Source organism: Phasianus colchicus, chromosome 1 (assembly GCF_987193195.1).
Source record: "Phasianus colchicus chromosome 1, bPhaCol1.hap1.1, whole genome shotgun sequence".
NCBI lineage: Eukaryota > Metazoa > Chordata > Aves > Galliformes > Phasianidae > Phasianus > Phasianus colchicus.
In genome coordinates, this window is record NC_143436.1 from 52,099,216 (window position 1) to 52,120,149 (window position 20,934).

The 20,934-nt window shown below is 48.8% G+C and overlaps 2 protein-coding genes across 3 annotated transcripts; both read left to right on the plus strand.

Moving 5' to 3' along the window:
* The first annotated feature begins 1,457 nt into the window (after positions 1-1,457).
* On the plus strand, positions 1,458-10,592 carry RAC2 (Rac family small GTPase 2). Of its 2 annotated transcripts, XM_031600118.2 has the most exons (7): positions 1,468-1,666; positions 4,169-4,240; positions 5,791-5,908; positions 7,272-7,334; positions 8,091-8,250; positions 9,413-9,547; positions 10,347-10,592. In XM_031600118.2, the coding sequence occupies exons 1-6, from the start codon at positions 1,632-1,634 to the stop codon at positions 9,541-9,543; spliced, it is 579 nt and encodes a 192-aa protein (XP_031455978.1). In that variant the 5' UTR covers positions 1,468-1,631; the 3' UTR covers positions 9,544-9,547; positions 10,347-10,592. The 2 variants fall into 2 exon arrangements, with proteins under 2 accessions (XP_031455979.1, XP_031455978.1); XM_031600119.2 differs by lacking the exon at positions 10,347-10,592 and having other exon boundaries at positions 1,458-1,666; positions 8,091-8,254.
* Positions 10,593-10,741: 149 nt separating this feature from the next.
* Positions 10,742-20,075, plus strand: SSTR3 (somatostatin receptor 3). Its single transcript, XM_090142647.1, has 2 exons — positions 10,742-13,903; positions 16,801-20,075. The coding sequence occupies exon 2, from the start codon at positions 16,855-16,857 to the stop codon at positions 18,061-18,063; it is 1,209 nt and encodes a 402-aa protein (XP_089998773.1). The 5' UTR covers positions 10,742-13,903; positions 16,801-16,854; the 3' UTR covers positions 18,064-20,075.
* The last annotated feature ends 859 nt before the right edge of the window (positions 20,076-20,934 follow it).

The window sequence follows — 20,934 nt, forward strand, 5'->3', positions numbered from 1 at the left end:
ACACAGCCACAAGGCTTGGAAACTTTCCACGGTTGAATGTTTTTGGGTTCCAGCCAACACCGAGTGACAGATAGGAAAGTGCTACACACCTGAATGGGTCGACTGCAAAAAACCTCCCGTGGCTGCAGCAGCACAAAGGTCACCAGCCTTTGGAAAAGCAGTTTCCCTCAGCATTCCTTCTTTCAAGAACATGCCGGCTTAACACACACTGTTCTTGGCCTAACGGGCCTCCTGACAAACCTGGAAATTCTAATTAATTCTGTGTCACCATATCCCTTCCTCTCTCAAGTGTGCCTCTATCTATCTACCCATCAATTCAGGCTGAAGACATGAACACGTGCACTCTTTTCTAGGCATAGCATTGCAAGCTGGGGGAAGGAAGGAGCTTCAGACTCATTTTGAGGAGTGAAAAGAAAGAGTAGGGCTCCACGTCTCTTATTTCTGAAGGTGACCGAGTCCCTCTCTTTGTTGCTTAGCTCTAAAGCTCTTCAAAATTCTGAGGACAAGATGAGGAAATCTATCAGCAGGTCTCACGGGCTGCTTTAGCACAGAGTGGACAGGGAGAAAATGGTTTGTGGGGACTCTCTTGCACAAGACTTAGCTCTTCTAGAAGCAACAAGAGAAAAAAAAATCATTACATCCTCTGATGTGTTTACTCCTCTTCATGACAAACACATAGATACACTCAATGCTTTTTCGTACTAGTAATTCAGGTACAGGTGAGGAGGAGGGACAGGACCTTACTGCTCCAGGAGTGGTGGGACAAACAGCCATGGGGTAGATGCTGCTTCCAAGAGACTGCTTAAGTTCCTTGTTCAGTCTTTGCAGAAAATGCTATTCCTCTCAATGTTTCGCCACTGACACCGAGGGATAGACCCATTAAAGCTGGAAAGACCAAGATCATCCAATCCAATTGCCAGCCCATTCCCACCATGCCCATAATCATGTCCCTCAGAGCCACATCCACACGGTTCTGGAACACCTCCAGGGATGGTGACTCCATCACCTCCCTGGTCAGCCTATGCCAGTGCAGCATCACTCTTTCAGAGAAGAAATTCTTCTTAATATTCAGTCTGAACCTCCCCCAGAGCAACGTGAAGCCATTACCTCTTGTCCTTTTGATACAGGGAAGACATGAGAAATCTTCACTGCCTCATGTCCTTTGCTACTCTCACTGCAGATCCCCAGGCCTGTTTACATCTCCTTCAAACTCTGGATGCTAAAGATGAGAGGGGAAAGCCCACTCTTCCAGTTTCTCACCCTTTTCTAACATTGCCTCAGCTCTCATGCAAAAGCAGTTTGGTGCCCCCAGCTGTTGGCTTGAATGGGGCAGGAAGGCAGTGGGTTGAGAGATGTGGTGCGAAAAAAAATTACAGCAATAATCTCCCAAACCACAGTTGTACATGCTCCGCCTTCAGCCAACGGCCTCACTGCAGAGCTGCGGTGGGAGGGGAGGAGGGACCAGAGGGTGATTGAGTGAAGTTCCTTCTTCCACTTCCTCCCTCCCTGCAACCTGACCCCTTGCCTCAGCTCAAGGTCTGATACCCAAATTTGCCCGTGTCTGCCGGCTGTTTGCCTTGACCTGACTTTCCTTTGCCCCAGGCACTGTCCTCCACCACAGGCCTAAGGACATGCAAGCCATCAAGTGTGTCGTGGTGGGAGATGGGTATGTATCTCCTTTTTCTGTGGGAGGGAGGGGTGGTGATGAGGGGTGAAGAAGATGGTTGCTGCTTGCTGAGACCTCCCCAGCTTCATGTCCTAACTCTTGCATTGCATTTTTTGCTACTCTTTCTTCACCATGGCAAAGAATGTGGCTCTGAAGAGCCTGGGGAGGGAGGACAGGGTGCTTTGAAGGGCATTTGCAAAAGTGGAACTGTCACTCACAGGCCTGGCAGATCTGGCTCACACGCAGGAGGCAGTAGCATCACTGCCAGATTCAACCTATGGGCAGGAGTCAGATTGAAAACCCAAGAGGTGCAAGTGCCATGCTGCAGGGAAATGGCTCCTTGGAGGCCATCTGCTCACCAGGGCTGGCCAAAGGAGGATGCAGAGCTATGGTCCTGATGATATATCCTCCAGTGTCTGCATGTTCAGCCTTTCTCAACTTGTTGTCCCTTCTTCAGTGTGTGGGGAGAGTGTTTGGTGATGGGTTTCTTTGGGCACAAGGACAAGGGGATCACAATGAGTTGGGCGTAGGTTTATAGCCCTTGGAGGCATGCAATGTCCATGTCCTGTGATCTTTGGAAATTGATCTAAGCTGACAAAAAGTGAGGCAGTGCTGCTGGGGACCTGGGGGACAAGATCTGTGGTCCACTGCCCAATGGGAGCAGTGGATGAAGGGAGCAGAGTCCAGCAGTGAGCAGGTCATCTAGCATGGAGTTGGTTAATTCATTTCCCAGCTGGGAGCTGGCCAGAATGTTATCTGGGGCAGCTATCAGGCAACAGATGAAGAGACATTTGCAGCAACTTTGCTCCCCACAGTCACTTCCTCCTTCAGATCTACCCCAGGGAGGAAGAAGTCTGCAAACAACAATAGATGTCAGACATATTCTCAGGGACTGGGGCAACAGGGTGGGAGGAAGAGACGGGCACTGAGAGAGTTCTGTGTAAGCATCGTTACATCTTGGAAAAGTCCCTGAAGGGTGCAGGCTAGAGCTAGAACAACAACAACACTGGGCATTGATATGTTGCCCTGTTAACCCGCAGTTTCCCCTTCACATATTACGCTGACTCTTGTTAACGCCCTCAAGGCAGCATTCCCCTTATAACACGGCTAAATCCACTACATGTCCTTCTGACCTCAAATCCTCCTAAATCTTTTGTCCGCCCCATGATTCTGTTTCTCTGTACACTTCCCCACCCTCCACCTAGTTGTCTAGTCACCACCCAAAGCTCTTTGGTTTTATTTCACACTCTCCACCTCCCTCCCAGCCATTCCAGTCTTGTCATTCTCCACCAGCTCAACCCTACTGACCACAGGACCTTGTGCCATTACTTAACTAAGCCTCTCGTGTTCCCCCATAGCTGTTCTGGCCTCATAGCCATCCCCATCACATATCACCTGCCTCTTAGCTCTCCCAGAGTTCAATCACAGGAACCTGCTTTGCCATAACCTTCACCCCTTCGGTGACCCTTGATGCTTCTCTCAGTTCAACCACACTAATTCAGAACCATCCCTCCCTTCCGTGCCTAACTCATTCCCTTGGCACCACAGGTCTTCTAAGCCATTCTGCATAGAGTGAGCCTCTGTGGTCATCTACAACAAGAGCTAAAAGGGAAGCTGGGGAAAGAGAGGGGACTCAGCGAGGCAGATATAAGAATGGGAGGTGGCAGAGAGAAAAAAAAGCATCAGAGCATGCTGAAGTGCTGCTTCATCTTCAGCCGCTTCACAGTGTGATGACTGAGGTAGATGCCTTACCACTAGAGCAAATATGCCAACTGTGCATGTCAAGGGCACACCAATACATACAGCCACAACTCTGCAAGAGAAGACTTTGCAGGTACAGATGAAAAGCTTGAAGGTTGGTTCATGGCCAGATGGAGTGTCTCCACCAGTGCTCTTGCCCATTCTGTCTTGTGCTGCTATTCTGGCTTATTTCTCTCCACCCTCATGCAGTGTGTGGGTGGGGGAGGCTGAGGAAGGAGGAAGAACGAGTTACATGTGCAAAAAAAGTGTGAGCAGTTTCAGTCAGCCACAAGGAGAGGCATCTTGCTGGTGGCTTGCAGCTCTTGGTAAGGCTGATAGTGCAGCTTGCAGTGCTTCATAGATGGTGCAAATTGTCAAGGTTGCAGACAGTTGGAAAGCTCAGTTCTGACATTTCTGCACCAAGACACTGTGTGGCTATTCTAGCTATGAGTGTGCAGCACTGGGAAAATGGGCTCTTATCTTCACCTGGATGCAGTCTGACTGAGGGATCTCCATACCAGACCGTAAAAACAAGCATTTGTGCTCAAAGGCAACCAACTGCTCTGGGTGACATCATGTCTTCCTTCCATCTGGTAGTCAAACCTATGGCTATGTTCTGTCTAGTCCTGTGAATGTGTTAATCCTTCCAGGGTTCTCCTAATAAACTCTAGCTTTGAGTCATGGGAGGGTTTCTCCATCTCACCCCTGGAAGACTGCCTGGACTACCATTGTTCTCAGCTGTGTTTCTTCTTTCTCTTCCAGAGCTGTGGGGAAAACCTGTCTCCTTATCAGCTACACCACCAATGCCTTTCCAGGAGAATACATCCCCACTGTGTGAGTGACACATCTGCAGTCTGGGGGTGGGTGGGAGGCAAGGAAAGCAGGTTATAAGAGAATGCAAAGAGTCCTTGTCACAAACCCCTGTACCAGCAGAGGAAGAGATGCCAAACCAACATGACTTCAGGTTGTCATTCACCTTTCACTAGAAGCACAAGTGGCCTTATAAAACCAAAGTATAAATGGAACAGTTCGAAAACATAAACTAACGCAAGGCTCTACTTGCCTGCTAAGTTTACAAGTAGTAGATGGAGTCTTGCTGCCAAGCTACAAAAAATGGACCAGACCCCAGAGAAAGTGGTTTTCTGCGTGAGGGACCACACATGCTTCCTTGTTCAAGGTACCTGCTGTCACTGAACCAGGCACTGATAACCCTGGTGGTAAGAGCACAGGACTGGGCTAAATGCCAGAGCAGGAGGTCTATGCAATTCAGGGGATGTATGGAAAGAGCAGCAGACTTACGGTTGCCTTACTACAAAAAAGACATAGAGGCCATGGAGTGTATCCAGAGAAGAGCAACAGAGCTGTGAAGGGTCTGGAGCAGAAGTCTGATGGGGAGCGGCTGAGAGATCTGGGGTTGTTCAGTCTGGAGACTCAGAGAGTCCCAGGGGAGATCTTATCGCTCTTTACCACGACCTGAAAGGAGGTTATGGTGAGGAGGGGTTTGGCCTCTTCTGCCATGTAACAGTTATAGGATTAGACATAATGGCCTCAAACTGCATAAGGGGAGGTTGAGGTTGGATATTAGGGTAATTTCTTCTCAGAAGGAGTGGTGCTGCAGTGGCACAGGCTGCCCAGGAAGGTGTGGAGTCACCTGGAGGTGTTCCAGAACCCTGTGGATGTGGCTCTGAGGGACATGGTCAGTGGGCATGGTGGGGATGGGCTGACATTTGGTCTAGATGATCTTAGAGATCTTTTCCAGCCTTAATGATTCTATGATTCTTAGTCAGAGTAGCTGGATGCATTTTTCTCCCCACTCTGTGTGAGATATGTTTGGAGATGCACACCGTGCATCCTCATACAGCACCACTGAGATATGACTACACGCTCCCAGACTTGGGAAAATGAATGTGTCAGATTGTCATCTCAGGTACAAGAAAACCTGAGGGCCCCAGTTTTTACTCTGGACCAATTCACAACAGAGGCAGAAGTAGTGATGGTGGCAGCAAGAACCTCTTTCTTCTTGGAAGCCAGTTTGTGTAAGAACACCACACCTTTCCTGGGAGTGGCTGTGAAATGGCCATGTGTTTGTGGGCTGCACATCATTTTTCCTCATGCCTGAGACTTGTGGTTGGAGATGATGAAAGGAGGCCATTTTGTGCTCCTTGCAGTAAGGCTTATCTCACAGTGGCAGCGTGTGTCATGAGCTCGTTCAAAAAGTCTTTTCATTGCTTCCTTCCTGTCACTAGTTTCCCTTATGAAACATGAAAAATATACCAGAAACAACAGAGAAGAATCTACCCTTTGCCCTGAGAGGCACAGAGTAAAGTTTTTTGCCCCATCCCTCTTCCACTTTTTGAGCCTCAATGTATGTCTCTGCATTTCAGGTTTGATAACTATTCTGCCAATGTGATGGTTGACAGCAAGCCTGTAAATCTGGGGCTATGGGATACTGCTGGACAAGAGGATTACGACAGGCTGAGGCCACTCTCTTACCCACAGACGGTGGGTCACACTCCATGCTCCTCCTACTCTGGTCCTCCTTCAGATATATTTCCTTTCCCTGCTGCAAAATCAACATTTGCCAGACAGCAATGATAGGATTGTTCCCTTCTCTCTTTGCCATCTTCTGAGAATCCCTATGTTGATATACAATATCTGGAAATCCTAAAGGTAAAAGATACCAAAGGGTGTTTTGGAGCCCTCATCTACTCTTCATTACTGAGAAGCAAGGAAACTGAGATCCTCAAAACACTTATGAGTCCAGCTGACACTGGTTTTAATGTGGGATAGCTGCTTTATACAGCCCTGGGAAACAAAAGCCTTTCTTAAGAAAAAGTTAAAGTGGATGAGAGAGTTTAGGAGCAGGGGCAGAAGCTTTCCACAGTCCTGTGAACTCCTATTTTGGCTTCTGACCTTTAAAAGAGTGGAGGTTTATAAACATGTATTTGATCTGCTGATGCCTCAGCTAAGTCCACTATTCTGGCAGAATAAATGGGTAATCCTCCCCACCTTCCCTGGAGGATATTTTTCCTAGAAGTCTCTTGGAAAGCACAGAAAGAATCTGCTGCCTCAAGCATTGGTTTGAAGGTTGCCATTGCAACCAAAAGGGCTGGAATTGAGGCACTGTTTGTTCCAGCTGTGTTTGGCCGCAGGATTGTTGGATGCTTTATGTATACTGGCTGCTTAGGCTTTATCTGCAGACAGTGCAAGCATGCCTATTTCTCAACAACATACTTGTAGCTACCATAGGACATGTGCCAAGTATAGGTGGGTAAAACTTTTCTGAGGTGCTTGTCTCTGGTGGCTGTAGAAATATGGCAGAGGGCAGGTTGGGCCTGGCACTCTTGATTGAAATAGCTGAAGTTGAATGAAATAAATATAACTCTGAAGAGTTGCTTTGGCTTTGTTTTGTTTTAAATTGAAGCCTAAATTCTGCCATGCCCAGAAGTGCTTATCCATACTGTGCCTCATTTGCCTCCTGCGCGTCCACTTTTGGGGTTGAATGTCATTTTGTCTCAACAGCAGGCAATGACAGCTATCTGGTGTTCTCTGAGAAATGAACTGGACGCTCTCAGACTGCTTCCCATACAAATGAATATTCTTACCACAAAAACCCCATCCTCATAGCTAAACGCTTGTCTCTTCTGATAGTGGTGGCTATGGTTACCATGAGTCAGGAGACTAAATATTCTTCCCTTCCCTAGAGGCAATCAACAGCAGTCTGGACAGTGTCAGATGGTGAGAGACAGCTTTCCCCAACATGAACCATTTTGGTGCCCACCCAGTTCTGCAATCCCCTCCCTGCCTCCTGTATTGCAATCCCATACACTCATTCTAACTCTGTACCATGGTTGCATGCCTACAGGATGTCTTCCTGATCTGCTTCTCCCTTGTCAGCCCAGCATCTTATGAAAACGTCCGTGCTAAGGTGAGACAGAGCATCTTCGTCCATCAGTGGGTGAGGAGAGTGAGTTTCGCGTTGGTCTTGCAAAGAGTTGACTGTGGATGGAGACTACTAAGGGGATTTCTAGACCTAGAGGGGCAATATTGTTTTCTGCATACGTTAGAAGGAATTGAATGTCAGCCTAATTTCTGAGTCTTTTATGCATCAGCTCAAAGAAGGTGGTCAACCCCACTGAAGGGTTATAATTCTCCTTGATGGGCTACTCTGTGAGACCACAGGCTTACGTTCTGATGGCACCTTTCATCCAAGACTGTCCATAGAATACGAAAAGCTGGTACCCACATCCTTTGTATAGGAAGTGAGAGAGGAAGGAGAGATAGAGAAGAATGTATAGGAAGTGAGGGAGGAAGGAGAGATGGAGAAAAACGTAGTGTTTCCTTCCTGCAAGTCTCAAGTTCCTCCTTGGGTTTCAGAAAGCTGTGAGGGATAGAAAACAGCTTATGCTTTCGTTAGTAGATTGTATTTAGCACTGAGTCTCTCCTTTCACTTCTCACTATTCCCCTGCACTGGTGTCTGAGTTCCTGAGGGATTCAACTCATGCTTTGAACTTGAGGTCTGTAGACCCAGCAACAGGGCTGGTCTGGGCCAGGCTGTAGTGCCCAATACTCAATGGAAGGGCATCATGGAAGAACATGGTGTTCTGTTAACATTTTTAAGGGTGCCCCTTTATTTCACTCATGCATGTCCTCTCTTGTCTCTGCAATTTTGCTCCCTCATTAGTGGTTCCCAGAGGTGCGACACCATTGCCCCAGCACTCCCATCATCCTGGTGGGCACAAAGCTGGATCTTCGTGATGACAAAGACACCATTGAGAAGCTGAAGGAGAAGAAGCTTTCTCCTATTACATATCCTCAGGGTCTTGCCTTGGCCAAGGAAATCGGTATGTGCTTTGCAGGCAACATCGAAAAAATTGAGGCAGAAGATAAGGGCTTCCTCTCAACCTTTTGAGGCCTTTTGAGAACAGGGGTCATGGGACAAAATGCACTTCAGGAGACTTAGGAGGGAGATGTGCTTCTTGAGGAAACATAAACAACTCAAGCCTCTGTCTTCTGCCTCTCTCTAGATGCCATCCTCAACACACACATAAATATGCACTCGCACAGTCTGCTCCCCTTTTACTCTGCTATTTCTATCTGGGCCAATATTTTACTGTGAAAGCCACAGCTGCTGTGTGGGCAGAGGCCTTCCGGAAATAGGCAGAAGACTGAGTTTTCTAACATCTCTCAGAAAGAGATGCAACAACAATTTCCTCAGATATCTGTGTCTCACCCCCCACTCTGGGCATCAGCTTCCCCCTGTATTTTGGGACATTGCACAAGTGTTTGCACCAGGTAACCCCTTTTCTCAGCTGTGGAAGAGAGGGTGAGGAACACAAGTTGAAGGACAAGTTTTCAACTGACTGTTCAGAAGAGAATGTGGGAAGCCAGGATAGCATAGCCAGCGTCACATAGCCTCAGATCTGACAATGGGGAGTGGGGAATAAGCAAATCCTGGTCTTGTACAGCTGAAACAGCTTTGCCCTGAGGTCAGGATTGCCTGAGTCAGAGAAGTATGCCCTGATAGTGCTGTATGGATTTGGTCACATGAGTTGTGTTTATTCAGTTTGGGCAAGAGCCAAGTGCCTTGCTCTGCAGCACAAGATTTCTGAGAATTGGGACTGCAGAGCTCCAAAAGTGAGGTGCTGTGTGATTTAAGATGCCACCAAAGGTTCTTGTGATCAGTCTGAATGACACTTGAAGCATAAGGAAACTGAGACCTCATCTCAAGAGGAGATTCAGGTGATGGTTAGGTATACGCTTCAGGACATATCTGCAAAACAGGCACTGAGGGAGGAGGGTGTTGTGGCTATGAGGTGATTGGAGCCAGAGTTGTGCCGCTGACACAGATACATTCCTCTCTCTCATCTTGACAGCAATCTGTGGTATTCCTCCTCCTCTTGCATGGTTCTGAGTCAGCACCATTCACAGCAAGCTCCTGCATACCCAACCTGCCTACCCCCATTTCCTCCCTCCCCATTACAGCACCTGCTTTCCTCCCAACAGACTCTGTGAAATACCTCGAATGCTCAGCATTGACGCAGCGTGGCCTGAAGACGGTGTTTGATGAGGCCATCCGAGCAGTCCTCTGCCCACAGCCCACCCGAACGAAGAAACGAGCATGCAGCCTCCTCTAGGACAGTAAGTGTGAAAGGGATCCATGGGAAAGACACCAGTGGCCGTGTCCCTGGAGGCTCAAGGCGAGGTTGGATGGTGCCCTTGGCAGCCTGAGCTGGTGGGAGGCAGCTCTGCCTAAGGCAGTAGGTTGAAAATAGATGATCTTTAAGGTGCACTCCAACCTAAGCCATTCTGTGATTGCTGCTCCTGAACCCAGGTGGTTAGGATCTGTTGCATCTAGTGGAATGGGCCATCCTCATTAGGGACAGGACAGAATGTGGTAGGATGAAGACTGTGGGCCCCTTGTCCATTGCCTGCCCTTGTGCAGGTTTGTACCCATCTCTTGGTGCACGGAGGTCCAGAATTTCTTGTCTCTGCCCTCAGAGAAACTGTCACCTTCTGCCATAGAAGGAGCAGCATCCACATTGCCCTGAGGATGACCTGCTGTGAGCTATGTAAAGCCACAGCCTTTATCTACAAAGGGGTAAAAAGGCTGTTCCTTATTTATGGGAAATTGCCCAAATAGCTCTTCCTCTTCTAAGTCCCTGCTCAGCTCAGGGGATGTTTTGTACTGCTGCATTAGCAGACTGCAGCTGGGCCCCCAGGACTCCTTTGCTCCTCACATTGTCCCTTCTTGCCCGTCCCATCAACTCAAGGATGCAAGGCAAAGCTGGCCAGAGTCTGAGGACAGAGAGAAGCGAGATCTTTCCAAGCAGGACCTGACCCTTTCCTTCTCCCCTTCTCTCTTTAGCAGGGCAAAAGGAGGGAGGGCAGGAGTATGACTGGGCTGGTTTCATGAAGCCTGTTTTTGTTTTGGCTGCAGGTTCTGGCCCCATCCTGATGCCAGATTCAGCCTCACATGCAGGAGAGTGATGCCTCCACCATCCCGGAGCTCAGTACCTTCTGGCGGTCACTGTGCTTTTTACTTCTGCTAGCTTGAAAGACTGTTGTGGGTCTTTGGCACTGGTTTGTCCATTTACACAAGTCCCCCATTCCCCAGCTGCCCCATCCTCACCACCCCTCAGATCACAACATAGTGAATGAGACCCAATAAACAGACCAGTCCATACGTCCTTGCCAAGCCCATGGTACAAATGTTGTGTTAGCCAAGACAGCACGGTGGTCACACTTTGCCTTTTGCCCCATATGTTCACAGGATGTTCCTCATCCCCTAGCAAGGCTTTCCCTCCTCTGCAGGCTTTGGGAGGGGCCACCCAGCCCCAGACTGCTCTCAGTTTGCAGGGTGCTGGGGACACCCTTTTACCACAACACATCTGCACAAACACTGCTGGTCGGCTGTCATAGGCGGTCGTATCGGTATTCACACTTGGTCACACTGCCAGGCGCAGGCAGAGTGAGAACAGGAAGGGGGAGGGCAGAAAAAGATAAAAAATACAACAGAGGAATGAGTCACCAGCCCAGACAAATCGCCTCCAAGTCACTAAAATTAAGCTGGAGAGAGTGGTCCCAGCGGTACAATGGATCTGGCAGCTGTGAGCACCTGCCTTGCTGATGCATTGCAGGGACTTGAGAAGCAGAAGTGCTATGGGGTGACTTCCACCACCACCGCTCGTGGGTGGGAGGAGGGCTCCGGGTGAGATGATTGGCAATACAAAATCCTGCAGTCCTGGGAGGGCACAGGGAGCTGTGGAGTCAAGCCAGCTCGCCTCTTCTGGATGCGGATCTGCTGCTGAGTTCCAAAGGCTGTGTCCTGGCACAAGTGGGTGGCATGGGTTGTGTCAGCAGTAACACACCATGGCAAAGCCCTTGGGGTACCCTTCTGCCAGGAAAACTCTGAGTTCAGTGCATGGCTGTGTCTGGGTACAGCAGCTTGATGCAGTGATATGGTCCAGACAATGCTTTTAGTTATGTGGTCTGATTTTTGAATGGTTCTGTTTGGAGCCATGAGCTGGATTCAGTGATGGGGCCCTTCCAACTTGGGATATTCTGTGATTCTGTGGTTCTATGGAAGTCTAACCACTGGTATCTGCAAAGCAGCCCTGGAGGACATCCTGCAGCAGCAAGTTCCATAGATTGCATATGAGCTGTCAAATGAATTGCCCAAGCCCGGTTTAAGGTAACATAAATTGTGTCTAACCAATCCAGAGAAGCAGAAAAAACATCTGGGCATGCACCTGTGGAAGGGCAAGGGACAGAAAGCCTTTGAGATTGGGATCCAGCCTCCCTTAAGCACCGTAAACATTACTCAAATTACTGAATTCCCACTCACTCTCTGGTTTCCAAGCTTTTACCATCATAGTGCATTGAATGCTCTGTTCCCTACTGCATACAGTGATGCAGAGAGGAGAGGCTTACTATATGCATGAAACAAAACTGGCATATCTGTCTGCCACTGGAGAGGCACAAGGTGAGCTCTCCTTCCAACACAGCCCAAGCAGCTTGCACAACTCCTGTAGGAGCTGCTTAGAATGGGGCAAGGCTCCAGGCTTGTAATCAGGTGGACATTGGCCTCTTCTCCCTGATAACTGCAATAGGATGAGAGAGAATTGCTTCAAGTTGTGCCGGGGGGGTTCAGATTGGATATTAGGATATTCTTCTCTGAAAAAGTGGTGCTGCAGTGGCACAGGCTGCCCAGGGAGGTGGTGCAGTCACAGTCCCTGGAGGTGTTCCAGAACCGTGTGGATGTGGCACTGAGGACATGGTCTGTGGGCATGGTGGGGACGGGCTGGCAGTTGGACCAGGTGATCTTAGAGGTCTTTTCCAGCCTTAATGATTCTGATTCCATGCTGACAAGCCCTAATGAATGGACCTCTGCCATTATGGTTTTTTTTCTTCTAAGGCTTTTTTTTGTGGGCTGCCTGCACAGTGCTGCAGCCACCTGCCCTGCCATGACAAAGACAACCACTGGGTGCTGCCCATGCCATTCCTTCCCAAGTGAGGTCTCACATCCTCTGTATCTCCAGACAGTGGTGTTGCCAAGACTTCAGTTATCCTGAGAGCTTTGTAACTTGCCTTCACCTGTTCACCTTTGAGGAGCACTGGCTGGACATAAAATTGTTCAAACAGTTTCAGAAGACCAGGTTTTAGGCCACAGCTAAGTTCTGATCATAGGGATGCTCTCTGCTTGTGTTGAGGCTTGAACCAGCCCAACTGCCCATAACTCCTGTGCCAAATGTCAAGAGCTAGATCACTACACAGCACAGGGAGTCACAGCTGCTGGATGCAGCATAGAGAAGTGGTGAGAAGTATAGGGAAGCACTCAGAGAAGAGAATGAGATGGGGAAATCCTAATTTCCTTCCTGGAGAAGTGTTGTCACAAAAGAACTTAATTTTTTACTCTGCCTCTTTTATTCTGGATCTGCCCCCTGCAGCACAGATGCAAACCAGTGGGAGAGTTTGGGACTGTCATATTTTTTTTTTTTTTCCTAATGAAGGTGTAAAATACATGACATTCTGCAAGGAGCCAAGGGAGAGAGAGCTAAGACAAACAGCCCCCTCTTTGCCCATCTACCTCCCCGCTCTTGGGGTAGAGCAGAAGGAATAAGCATTTGCATGCTCAACAGCATCTCTCTTCCTGAGCATCTCACCAACCAGAAGGGTTTGCTGTGTCCCTGCAGCAATGAGCAGCACTGGTCCTGCCTGCAAGATGCTGCCAGCAGGTTGCTCCTCCGGGGGGAGAGTGTGTGTGTGGGGGGGGGAATTGCAGAGTGCTTTGCACTGCCACCCCCATCTCACAGAACAGAACTTGGCAGAGCCGAGCCACCCCCACTACCCCCCCCAGCTACACCATCTCGCACCACACAGATGCTCTCTGCATCCCTCTCATCTCCCCTCCACCCCCTCCTTCCACCCTGCTCCTCCGTCACCGCACCCGCTCTCTCCCACCCCCTCCCCTGCGCTCTCCTCCTCTCTCCTCACTCCCCTCCTGTATCTCTCCCCTTTTCTCTCTCCATTTCCCTCCTTTCTCCCTTTCATCCCTTCTCCCATCACTCAGCCCCTCATTCTCATTCTCTGCCGCCTCTCCTGCGCCGGGTGCCCATTGGTTGTCAGGATCCGTCCCCCACCAGCTGCCACCCCTCTCCATCTGCCGCCCCCGGCTGCCAAGCCCCCCTCTCTGCAGATTGACGGTGGACCAGGGGATTTGTCGGGGTCCTCTGAGCCACTAATGTGGGGCTGAGGGGCCTGGCACCCCCAGATGGCCACGGCCACGAGTGGGCCCTGGGGGTGAGGAGGAGACGTCCCGCAGCAGTCAGGGATGGAGCGATGGGCAGGTCCAAGGAAGAAGGACTTGTGGCTCTGCTGATAGGATATTTTAGACTCCCTCCCTTCTGGGACTGCTTTCCTTTAAAAAGGGGAAGGGGAAAACTATGACACGGATTCTCACGGTGAAGCAGAGGAAAATGTGCATTCCAACGACACGTAAGTACCAGGCAGCTCTGTCTGCTCTTCCCAGCTGTCTCCCGCGGGCATGAGTCCATGCAGAAGTTAACTCTGCCATCCCACAGAGGAAACATTCTGACTCCCAGCTCTGCCAGCTCCCTGCCACCATGCTCAACCCACAGTGAGGCAGGGGCTGTCCTGAGCTGGAACAGGACCATGGCAAACAAGGTGGGGAGGGTGGCAAGGAGGTACCAAGTTACTGGGCTCAGTGGTCTCTCCTGGTTTTTAGCCCTGCTTTGTAGACAGGCTTTAGCATCCTCCTCCTCCCAGTCAATGCAGAAATGTAGAAAAAATATCTATATAGATACTTAAATTGTTGCACCAACTCCCAGCTTCCTTCTACCTCTCTGTCCACACCTGCTATCCAACTGTATGGACCAGATATATTCTGGCAGCACCTGTTGGGAGACCCCAAGTCTCCGTCAACAGATTCTGTCCACATCATTAGGGACAAAGCCCAGGCAGATGCCAACACACTTCAGTCTGAAGCCAGTTTTTTCCTCGCCACTTTCCACCTATGCAGGTGCTGCCAGAGCAGGGTGGAACCAGCCCAAATGAGGTACTGATGTTCTGTGGTTGTTCTGTCAAACTAGCCAGGACATTTGATGTGGAATTTGAGCTGGTAGATGGTGCCTGACAAAGTTGGTGGGGCCCAGACTGACCACCCCTGCTTAAAGACAAAGTTTGCCCACCAGGATTGTACGAGCAGGAGAATTCATCTTCTGCTCTTTATAGTGAATCAGTGTTTCATATTGCATGCTTTAGCATTTTTATAGGGTTTTTGGACCTCTGAAGCTGGCTTTAATATGTTGCTAAACAACAATATGAACAACCAGCTTTGAAGTCTGGACCCCAGACATTTCCCCATGTGTTTTTCATACCATCACAGGTGTTCTCATCTGTATTTATCATTTGTGGGGCTTTATCTGCAAATGCCCTTTTGGAAATTCCTGTGCATGTAGAGGGAACACCCTAAAGGGATTTCTTACAATGTCCCCACACTTTAGAAGATCATCTTTTTATGTACACATTGTTCTGTTCTCTGTCAGTGTTCACGAGGATCTTTCTCCTCAGAGTAGACACTGTGCTTCTCCTTCCTCCAACAAAGGCTAATGAGCACATGTGTCACTGGAACAGCAGTGGAAAAAGATCTTAGAGCTTGGAAACGAGTGTGTCAAATCACTTCCTACTCTATCCATTCATTGCAGCCACTCATCATGCATGGGACAGCCCAGTACTGCAGAACCTCAAGAGGTGGGCTTCCATCAAGACAGTGTGTCACAGCCCAAGGCACCTTCACATAAAGAAATGCAAACAATTCCAATCCTCCAAAGCTCATTTAAGTATAGAAGGAGACATTTATGCAATAGCCAATTGCATAATTAAGAGGTTGTGAATGCCCCCTCCCTGGAGGCATTTCAGACCAGACTGGATATGTCTCTGGGCAGCCTGGTCTAATGCCCGTGACAGGGGGGTTGAAACTAGATGATCTTTGAGGTCCTTCTCAACCCTGGCCATTCTATGATTCTATGACTGGACTTAAGATACAGTTGTCCAGCTGCCTCTTCTTGTGGTCTGTCAGATGAGGTTCTTTCAACATAAGATTTGGCACACTTGTGAAGTCTGTTGAGTTTTGCCTATTTGATACCCAAGAACCATCCAAAACTCAGCTCTGCCCTGAGGTTTCCAAAAGCTGGAATGACATCAACAAAAAAGACAAAAAGTTGTACTATCAAGACATATGTGAACAATATTGAGATTCTCTGTAGTCTCCAACTGGGAGAAAAGTTTCTGGAGAGCTTCTGGCCTATAAAACATAGTTAATATTTGGAGTTCTTTCCTTTGAGATCTCCAGGTTTCATTCAAGAGTAAAAGTGCTTCAGAACCCTGAGAGATCTGTGTAAAGGGGAACCTCAGGTCCCTGGCACTTCCACCAAGCCATCATGATTTCCAAGGAGCTGGTTCTCCAGAAAATTTTGCTGGAGCTGAAAACATCACACATCTGCCCTGCGTAAGTTATGCCAACATGTCTCTAGTTTGGACTCTGTTATATTTCTAGAGCCCTGACTAAGGACAAAAGGCATTCTCTCCCCTTCTCTGTCTCTCCTCTCCCTGCAGCTCTGCACCCAGTGTCAGCAGAGAGCTGGTAGAGGACAGAGAGTTTGTTTGTTCAAAGCTCTCTCTGAGTGAGCTGAGAGTGCGGTTTCCATGCCAAAGCCTGATGTGATGGGCAATTGGGCAACTCAGATTAGGAAGCCTGGGACACTGCTTTCGTGTTGTGAACAGCTGGAGCAGGCAGAGCCTCCTCAATTAACAGTGTTTTTCAGGGAGCAAGAAGAGAGGGAGAAATAAGCCAAAGAGACAAGGGAGAGATCTGTGCTTATCCCTCCTGAAGTACCCAAAATAATGAAGCTCTTATTTCTTATTTATTCACTCGGTGAATGGGGGATCCAAAGATTCCATAGGCACTTTGTCCCTGGATATCTCCCCCTCTTTTGTTCATAAGACACCTGCTCCTCATAAATGAGAATTAGGTCTCTGATATCTGCTCCTCCTGTGCTGTAGCCACCAGCAGAAAACAAAAAATTTCCCCTTACCTAGCCTACTCTTCCCCGAGGATCTTTTCCTAGAAGAGAATATCCTCTTATCCCACACTGAGTCATGTCCCTGTTTATCCTGCTGTAGCTTCTGCACCTCCCAGGTCTGGATGGGATCAATACCGTTCTGCATGTTCCAGTGGCTGCCTGTACCCACAAACCCACCTCAACTTCCCACGCCTGTTCATACCCACAGACATTAACGTGGAGGTTCTATCCATGGCTTGTTCAGCTGTCATACTGCTGCTGTAAATACCTTTCTTCTCCTCTCACCTCCAGGTTGCTAATTGATCCTGCAGGGAGACTGTCCTCACCCTCTTTTCTGCTTCTGCTATGGACACTTCTGCTTTCAGCCTCCCCACGCCGACAGTGTCAGAGGAGGGGAATGCCTCTGGTAGCTGGGCAGGCTTCACCACACCCAACAGCTCCACCACCACCACCAGCCCTGGTGTGGTTGTCAGCGGTGTCCTCATCCCCGTGGTTTACCTCATCGTCTGTGTGGTGGGGCTAATTGGGAATTCTCTGGTCATTTATGTGGTTTTGCGACACTCCGTGAGTGAATCAGTGACCAATGTCTACATCTTGAACCTGGCCCTAGCTGATGAACTCTTCATGCTGGGTCTGCCATTCCTGGCAGCACAAAATGCCCTGTCCTACTGGCCATTTGGGTCCTTCATGTGCCGCTTGGTGATGGCCGTGGATGCCATCAACCAGTTCACCAGCATCTTCTGCCTGACAGTGATGAGCGTTGACCGCTACCTGGCTGTGGTCCATCCTGGGAAGTCCTCCAAATGGCGAACAGCACGAGTGGCCAAGGCTGTGAGTGCCACTGTGTGGATGCTGTCATCCATAGTGGTGCTGCCCGTGGTGGTCTTCTCAGATGTCCCTTTAGGTATGAGCACATGCCACATCCAGTGGCCAGAACCTGCCTCAGTTTGGCGAGCTGGCTTCATCATCTACACTGCCACTTTGGGCTTCTTCGGACCACTGCTGGTGATTTGTCTCTGCTATCTTCTCATTGTTGTGAAGGTCCGTTCCTCTGGCAGAAGGGTGAGGGCTCTGTCCTCTAAACATAAGCTTTCGGAGCGCAGGGTGACTCGCATGGTGGTGACTGTCGTGGCTGTCTTCGTCCTCTGCTGGCTCCCCTTCTATGTCCTCAACATAATCAATGTTGTTTGTCCATTGCCAGAGGAGCCATCCCTCTTCGGTGTCTATTTCCTCGTGGTGGTGCTGCCGTATGCCAATAGCTGTGCCAACCCTATCATCTATGGCTTCCTCTCCTACCGCTTCAAGCAGGGCTTCCGAAGGGCCATCTTCAGGCCGTCCCGCCGTGTCCAGAGCCAGGAAGTGCCAGAATGTCCCCCGGAAAAGTCTGATGATGGAGGAGAAGAAAAGGAGATCAGCAAGATCACCCAGAATGGCAATGACAGACAGGAGCGCCCTCTAAGCAGCAGGGCAGGAGAAAGCAATGAGCAAAAACCACTCCCTGAGGAGCCTGTGGGCTGTGAGAAGAGCAGCAAGCTGCATGTCAGTTATTTATGATGAAAGGGATGGTGCAGGGGAAGGAGACTGGGACATGGGTTCCCTTTCACCCTCTGTGCTATCCTATCTCAGAGACAATGTGAGAGGTCGATACAAGGCAATATTACAGATTACACTTAAAGATGAAGAGGGCTCCATGAGGTGTGGAAAAAAAAGGGAAAGCATTGTACTTGGCTTTGGAAGGGACACCTAAGTTTTGTGTAGCAAGAAGTAAAGGATCTAGGGAAAGCAGAACAGGGTATGGGAACAGGCAGTACGGAGAGAGCAAGATCTGTCCTATGCTGCATGATCCAACCTTTGATCACCCATCTATGAAGAGCATCAGCTACCATGTGACTGGCATTTCAAGGGGGTTCTCAAATAGGTATATGTGATGTGTGCCTCTGAAGATACCTAACAGGCATCCCAGTGCCTTGGTTGTCTTCCTTGTGGACATGAGAAGCAGTTTACCTTGGAGGAAGAACAAGAAGGACAAGTCTTTGCATCTAAGACCCACCAGCAGCCTGTTGCATGAATGGCTGACATCTTTTTAGCTCTTCTAAAAGTCTTAAGGACAACTTACCCCCTCGCTGGTCCTGGCTGGAGACCACTCAATGATGAGAATTACCCAGCAGTGCAAATGGGACATTTCTTTCCCAAATTCTACAAAGTTCAAGCTTTTCTGGTGACTGCACCCTGATAGAAGGTGTAATGAGTAGAAAATAAGCCAGTGAGGCATGGGTTAGAGGCAGTGTTTCTTATAAACTGAAATGCCTTTTCTCTTTTTCTCTCCCTCAGCCTGGCTGTAAATAAACAAAATGCCTTTGGACTTAAAAGCCAACTGAGCAGAACAATTCTGTGTGTTTAGGAGAAGGGAGATGCTATAGATTTGGCTCTCCTGAGAATACACAATCTCTCTGATCTCTGTATGAAGGAATGTTTGGCTGGTACAGGAGATCAAAGTATGTATCAGCAGAGAATGGGGGCAGGAAGCAGAGGGGGCCAGAGGAATCTCCAATGTGTGTTGGAGGAGTCTGGGAAATACTAGCAGCTGACTGTTCTTGTGGGAAATTGTGGAGTGTTTGGCTCTAGATGGAGAGGAAACTATGTGCCTGCAAATGTATGAAAGTGGCTGTATGTAAAAATTTGATCAGTGGACTATATGTGTGTGAGAATGGCTGAACAGGGTCAAGGATTGAGGAGTCAGCGTTGGAGGGGAATGCATAGGGGTTTGGCACTGTGGGATGGGTACAGATATGTACAAATAAAGGTTTGTGTGTGTATAAGTGCATAAAAATGCAGGTGAGGAAGAATGTTTATGCAACTGTGGGATGTTTAAGTGTAGGCATGCAAGTATATATAGCAGTGAGTGTGCATGTGACAAGCTGTGTCAGAGTGCGAGAGGGCGTGTGTTGCTGTGAGTGTTGGATGAGTGTGCATCAGTCGCTGGAAGGAAGCTGTAAGTGGGCCTGTGGAAGAGCAGCAGTGCACAAGGGGGGGCGGGATGAAGGTCTCTCCCACCACTTTGGCTTCATTCCTACAGGCTCTGTCTGTCCTCACACCTTGAGCTTCTCCATGAATGCTGTTGCTAAGCTACAGCCACCTAGAAGATTCTCATACCAGAGCCCTTGGTATAAAGGCACTTTCATCCACAGACAAATTAGAGATAAAGTTCCCTTAGCTATGGAGATGTTGGAGGATGGATTTCAGGTAGGGTCAGTGACAAGAGCTGGCTGAGTGACAGATGTCTCACAGGACACTTGAAAGAAGGCATGTGGTGTGAAGGGATGGCACGGGGGAAGTGTGCTAGGACAGAAGGCTCAGCCTCACTAGCCAAAGCTGAACTCCCAGTAACATAAACCAACCTTTTGTTTTGCTCCTCTTACAAAGCACACTTACTCCCCTTGAACATGAGCAGTCATATGCTGAGGAGTGTAGGAGATAAGAAAATCATTGGTAGCCAGTTTCTGCTACCTTTTGACATCTCCCCCTCCTTCCATACATGCACCAGCTCCCCACTCTGTAGGCTGTAGTGAGGCTGTAGTGAGAAAAGCAGCCAAACTATTCATGGCTGTGGGATTCACAATCTGTTGCACTAAAAAGGCTCCTTTTTTTTTTTTTTCTTTTTTTTTTTTTTCTTTTTTTTTTTTCCCCTTGGGAAGCTCCCACAGCACCCAATGGAGCACAGTGAAAAAATCCCAGCAGAATGAAGATGAACTGCTGAAGCCCCTGCCTGTCTAAAGGGTTAAAAAGAGTAGAAAGGGAAAATGATAGGGCTACCAAGTAGCCAGATATGTGGACAACGCAGCTCTTTAAATGGCAGCCTGTCCTGTGCCTCTTGCAGCAATGAGTAGAGCAAAGTGAATGTGGAGCACAGCCAGCACAGCAATGCCTGTAGGACAGAGGAAAAATGATATCAACTAGGAAGTATGGTGATGGCTGATAGCCAGGTACTGAAAAAGGCATGGGACAAAGAATGGGGACCTTGCAGCAATCATAGAATCATTAAGGCTGGAAAAGACCTCTAAGATCACCTGGTCCAACCGTCAGCCCAACCTCACCATGCCCACTGACCATGTCCTCAGTGCCACATCCACATGGTTCTGGAACACCTCCACGGACAGTAACTGCACCACCTCCCTGGGCAGCCTGTACTACTGTAGCATCACTCTTTCTGAGAAATTTTTCCTAATATCCAACCTGAAAGCATCTGAGAGGAGTGAGAGGAGGCACAGTAAGGATTTCCTTCTCCAGAGTGGCTGCCACTGCTTTCCCTACCAAACTGAGCTGAGGCTTCACTTCACACGCCTTTGTAATTCCATCTGCTTCAAGTCACCATTCAAGAAACTCCACCAACTGGTTGACTTCTTAAAATACATACATCTCTGAAGA